This window comes from Astatotilapia calliptera, chromosome 20, assembly GCF_964374335.1.
Source record: "Astatotilapia calliptera chromosome 20, fAstCal68.1, whole genome shotgun sequence".
NCBI classification, from domain to species: domain Eukaryota; kingdom Metazoa; phylum Chordata; class Actinopteri; order Cichliformes; family Cichlidae; genus Astatotilapia; species Astatotilapia calliptera.
This window is the reverse complement of record NC_137441.1, coordinates 13,184,422-13,190,421: the sequence shown is the minus strand read 5'-3', so window position 1 is coordinate 13,190,421 and position 6,000 is coordinate 13,184,422. Positions and strand designations below refer to the sequence as shown.

The 6,000-nt window shown below is 41.4% G+C and overlaps 1 protein-coding gene across 4 annotated transcripts in view; it reads right to left on the bottom strand.

Moving 5' to 3' along the window:
- Positions 1–1,058: 1,058 nt before the first annotated feature.
- fgd (faciogenital dysplasia) overlaps positions 1,059–6,000 on the bottom strand; it is a 52,939-nt gene continuing 47,997 nt past the window's right edge. For 3 of the 4 annotated variants that reach the window (XM_080294352.1, XM_080294353.1, XM_080294350.1), the window contains exons 15-19: positions 5,760–5,813; positions 4,918–5,019; positions 4,668–4,793; positions 3,711–3,851; positions 1,059–2,624 (exon numbers count right to left, since the gene is read on the bottom strand). In XM_080294352.1, coding sequence (XP_080150478.1) covers positions 2,379–2,624; positions 3,711–3,851; positions 4,668–4,793; positions 4,918–5,019; positions 5,760–5,813 — 669 coding nt within the window. In that variant the 3' untranslated portion in view covers positions 1,059–2,378. The remainder of the gene's footprint in view (positions 2,625–3,710; positions 3,852–4,667; positions 4,794–4,917; positions 5,020–5,759; positions 5,814–6,000) is intronic. The other variant, XM_080294351.1, reaches the window with a different exon arrangement.

Here is a 6,000-nt window from a genome sequence, read left to right as displayed (position 1 = left end):
AGGACTTACATGGTGGCTCTGGAGGCTAGTTAAATACAGTGAACTCACTGACAGTTTGAGATTATTTTGAGATCTTGTTGGAAGCAGTTATAACAAGATGAATACGCTGTGGTTATAAAGGAATGGACATGGAGAAGTAGGCTGTGGCGTTTAAATAATGCCAAATTTGTACTAAGGGGCCCAAAGTGTAGCAAGAAAAGAACTTCCACTCCATTACAGCATCACTAGCAGCATAATCTGCAGCATCTTTGAAAAAAGACGGGATAGATTCATGCTTTCATGTTTTTTTTACACCAAATTCTGACCCTTACCGTCCAAATGTTGCAGTCGTAATCACGACTCATCATACTAGAAGTGGTTACAGTCTTTTACTTTCCAATTTTGGTGACCCCATGCAAACTGTAGCCTTAGTTTCTCTTTCTTATTACTTATCTGAGAGGAGTGGCACCCAGTCTGGTCCTCTGCCGCTGTAGCCCAAGCAGCCAAAGGTTCAAGGTGTTGCGCCTTCAGAGATGCTCTGTATATCTTGATTGTAACAAGTGGTTATCTAAGTTACTATTGGTTTCCTTTCAGCTTCTGTCTGGACATTTTCTTTTGCCTTCTAGCATCACGAGGGCTTCTTTCCTCAGAGAACTGCAGCTGACTAGATATTGTCTCTTTTGTTTTGGACCATTCTCTGTAAACCTTAGAGACAGTTTTGTAGAAAAACAAAGATCCCAGGAGATCAGCAGTTCCTACATTGACCAGCCCATCTGGGACCAGCAATCACACCACGTTCAAAATCAGATTAAACCAGGTTGAACTTCAGCAGATTATCTAGACCATTTCTACTTAAATCAGTGCATTGAGTTGCTCACATGTAATTGGCTGATAGACATTTGTGTTAACAACCACTTAAACAGAGTACATAATAAAGTGGCCAGAAAGTGTATGTGCTAGCAGTATTTTGTGTGATATTCGTGTGTTATTGGTAACATTTGTAAACATATGTTTTTCATATATGTTTTTTTCTCCCCCCTTTTTAAAAAAGAAATAACACAATACTCAGGACATTAATATCTTACTGGACAGTGTGGTACTGAATTAACCACGTCTGTTTATTGATGATGCTTTTCCACTGTGCACAAACCATGTTTTTAAAACACTCAATGCTGACTCTGCTTACTTACAGTACTACAAGAACAAATTCTGGAGCATAAAAAGAGGGGCAAGGGCAAGATTTCATAGCAAGGTACATAAATATGAGTGAGTTTACATGCAGAAAGAGATCCGATGTTGCTTTTCTTTTCTTTTCTTTTTTTTTTTTTTGCTACTTTTGCTTAAAGGCTGGTGCTGATAGGAGCGGGGTACGGGGGACAAGGCAGAAGAAACAGTTTTACAGTACAGTACTTGGTTTTCATCACATCACCAAAAAGGGAGAGAAGCAGGCAAATGGTTGCAGTGTTGAGAAAGAGAGACCTACACATAAAGGGTTTATTTAGTACGTGTACAAGTGGAGTTATTGAGACACTGAACCTGCAGCACAGTGTCAGAACTGAAGCCCTGTAACTACTCTTTCATCTAGACGAGTCACGAAGATAAGAGAAGTGAAATGTGGTCACTCAGGCTGAGATTAAAGGTCACAGAGTCCCACGATAATGACGGAGAGGGAATTTTACCAATGCATAAGAGACGAAAGGGTCTGTAAGACAGTGGGAGCATCAGGTGGCCAGCCACAAATGTACACATTTCTGTGCCTTTTAAGTTAAAATGTCTATTTTTTTCTTTTTTTTCCTTACATCACACTATAGTATACATATTGTACAATACCCAATAACCCACCACTGCTGGAGACAATAGAGAGGTGACATGGGTCCTTACACTAACATTCAATACTTAATAAACACTGGAAGGGACTCACGCTCAAAGACACGCATACATACATACATACACACACACACACGTCCGAACAAATGGAAAGACAGAGGTATAAATGTTAATGCTTCACAACACTATTGAATGATATACAAGGAACTTCATCTTTAAAAAAAAAACATGTTTTTTTCAGCTATATTACAAATCAAGGTTCTTCAAAGCTGTTAAAAACACTGAGAAATAAAATGTACTAACCAGTGGCATTGGTTGCTTGGTAGGATAGTCCTTACTTGTGTGTGGGTGCGTGTTTGGGAAATACATAAGGATGGAGAGAGGGGAAAAAAAGTAGCTGTGTGGTAAGAAAGATAAGTTTGAAGTGGCAAAGGACTCAGTGGTCTTTATAAAGAAAAAAAATAAGGAAAAATAAAAAAGTGCCAAGGTAAAGTGATTTCAAGTAATGTGTGCTCTATACACAGGAGAGGGAGGGAGGAGAGTTGGGGAGTCCCGTGTCTCCAACGTGTCCACTACTGGCTCTTCCTGTGTTCAGTCAGGCTCGTCGATGCCTCAGCGGAAGCTTCTCCACGGGCAGCTTTGGAGAGGAAGTCCACCCACTTGGCCTGAAGTTCTTCATCTTGGGCACTTAAGAGCAAAGTTTGCTGAGTGTTGCTGAGCCGGATTATGTGTTTGACCTCCGTTTTCTCAGCAGCTGCAGAAGGTGCTGGGCTCACCTCAAACCCAGGGAGAGGTACTGGCCGCGACCCCTTTGAGTCCTGCAAAAAAATCGTAAAAAATGAATATAAAACATGTCAGTCAGAGAAAAATTGTATTTCAAAGTTGGTTTCTCTTGGGCAAGCCTTCCTTTGAGGTAAGCGAACCATACTAGAAATAATGAAAATGACAGCTTGTCTCTTCAGCTGTAAAATTTTCCAACAGGCATGTACAGTAAACCCAGCCCTCCTCTCTCCCTTCCCCCTTTTTCTTTCTGTATAATCAGGAAATGCTCATCCAACTCCTATTAATCCTAATCTTTGGAATGGCCGCTTTCTGCGGTCAAATTGGGATATTAGTCTTGGAAATGAAACCCTGGAAGGCTTTAACAGGCTGACTCCTTCTCTGCCATTATGAATGACAAAAAAAGAACATTTTACAGCAAATCCTTAAACTTAAAAAAAAAATTTAACATCTGAACTGAATTCTCTCAGTTAATTATTTTTAAACAATATATAAATATATGGACATGGATGATGTGTACAGAGATAGAATGCTTGGGTAATCTTTTTCAAAGCAGTCATGTACACCACTTGTTTTACACATCTCATTGGGATGTTATAAGGAGATTTATTGCTCCACCCACAGCCAAGATTTCAAGGAACTGCAGCAACTCTGAGAGCTGAGAGACTTCATCTACTTCAGCGCCAACTAACACCCACTTGCACATCTGACAGCAGTTATACCTGAGGTCAGATTCAGGATAACCAAATCCCCTGGCCCAAATCTACACAGCACAGACAGTGACAGGGACAGCCTGGCACATGCAGGATTGGACAGATTTGACTTGCACACAGTCAGTGATATATCCTGGTGCTACACTCTGCAGATGTCCCGCTCCAATCCGAGGAAGGAGACAGGATATATAGCCAGATGGGCGTAGCAGGAGGATTAGCAGATATATAGGACGTGACTAAAGCACTCAGGTTATGTGTCTATGTAGATGAACTTTTGCAATTTACTGTCCTCTATTTATACGATGCCTATCTATGAAAAATGTGCAAAATTATTTCTAACGAGGGGAAAAAGAAAAGTTAATCAAATATTTTTTTATAATTCAAAGCATGTTGAATGTATCCAACTCCTACCTGTCCGCTGCTTTGTAAGTACAGCACCAGTGGCTCAGCCTTGGTCACAGCAACCCACATTTTCATCCAGCTCTTCCCTTTCTCCTGTACTTGGAGGTGGCCACACAACAGGCAGTTCTCTGCCGTTAGAGAAACCTGTCTCTGAAACACACACGAGACCAATCATCAAGGACTTCCTCATTTTACTACTGAGCTAATTATTGAACTAAACAGAAAAAGATGCGCTTTAAAAAACACGTGTAAAAGACGTATTTATTATATTTTGGACACTTAATCTGATGAGGAATGACAGTGCAGTTCTTCTACTGTTCATCCTTATGTAACAGCAATGTAGGACACAGTGAGATTTGTACAGGGACAGGTGTTAAAGCTTCTGCTGCCCCTTGTCTAACCTTTGTACAGCCTACAGCTCCCTCATGTGGTGACTAATCTCACTACAGATGATTCCCCACTGGGATCCTTCAACAGAGACACGAGAGGGAATGAACCTGAATCACAATACTGTTTCACAGTTTCGTCATCGCTATAAGTGGTTAATGTCCTGTCAGCTTTAAGGTGCAAATACTCCATCCGACTGTACATCTATCCACAGACGGACAGTGGGACAGGGATACAGACACCTGAAGCCGCCAGACTGCGGAGTCAGCAGAGACGACAGATTCGCCTTAAGCCGAGATCTCATTATCATATTAGTCATCAAAAAGGGATTAGCTGATCTTTCAGTGTGAATGTCTTTGCACATGTACGTGTGCAACGTGTGTAGCGGTGTGTGCATACAGCACAGTAACTTAAAGACAACAGTACAGGAGTAAAAAGGCACTGCAGCGCTTTCTACTCTTTGTTGCCAGCAGCACAGTGTGGCTCCTGCCAACACTGAGCAATAACCTATTGGCATGAGCAAATGCAGCAAAAAAACTATTATTCATTATGTGTGTGTCTGTATTTTTTTGTTCTAACCTCAGGTGCAGTTTTTCTTCTGTGTTCACCAGTACCAAGGTTCTCTATGCTGAGGCTGGCTTCGAAACATTCAGGACACACTCGGCTCGTTTTGTTGTCCATCTTTGAACACTTTGCACAGATGGCCTGCAGAAGGACAGAGAGCGAACAGCAGACAGTTATTTGTCTAAAATTTCCACTTGTTCCACCACTTTTCTCTCCATCCCACCAAAAACAACGCCCAAATTTGTCTCGTTCCATCTGTGCTCACCGCTCCGCAGGACTTGCAGTGATGTTTGCGCTTGGTGAAATTGAAGCTCTCGCTGCAGCCTTTACATGTCTGCTTCTCCTTCTCCTTTTTCTTGGAACTCTTCTGGAAAAAAAAGGATTGTGTGTAAAGGCCTTCAGCCTGCTCAGTTTCAGCACAGGCGAAGCAAAAGGAATGTCTGACAGCTTGTCCTGCTACATCCCGTGTTTGTTTGGCTTTCTGTCTCCCTTTTCTCCCTTCTATTAACAAAGATAGGGGGCATACACCCACTCAGACACACGAAAATATCCACACAGATTGTTGTTATAGATACTACATATGTGGGATGAGGAGTAAAATAAATCTCTCCCTGTTTGTATAGATAACAGAAAAACTTTTGATTTTTGAGATTAGCATCATCACATTTGCTCAGCCTAACTGTAATGTATGCTTTAGCATAACAAAAAACACTTTGAAAAACAAACACAGCTAACGAGACTATTGTTATATCTAGCAGCATTTCTTTAAGGACATTCTTCGACTAATTTTCCCTTTTAGTAAACATGAATTTACTAAAGCTCAGAGACGCTTGTTGCCTTTTTGGAAATGTAGTTTTACTCTAAAAACTACAAAAAAACATTGTTCACTGGAACTAGTGTTTGACTTTGTTTGACTCATCCTCTTGGAGTCTGCCCAAAGTCAGTCTCACTCCCTTTTGCATTCACTAGACAACCATCGACAATGTCCTGAATAAGAGGCAACTACTTTTCTCTCTCTCTGGCTTCTTACAGGAATGAGCTATGCAGCACACTCAGGAGCTCATAGAGGGATCAGGACTGTGTTACTTTTCTGTAAGAGCATCTTACCCTTTCTTGTAGTCTTTCGCCATCAGAGTCGATGGATGTGTTCGACCAGAAACCCTGAGGAGGAGGACATGCACAGTGAGCAACAGTAGTTTAACCTTGCAGTCAGCCATCTCTACCACTAGGTGTCAGTCTGGACCTTCTGAATCTGGTCCTCTGGCTCGTGTCACTACATTTGGCTTGGGTCCAGCTAAGGCCAACTCAAAGTGGGTCAAAGCACATCTATGATAGTTTTGTATATACT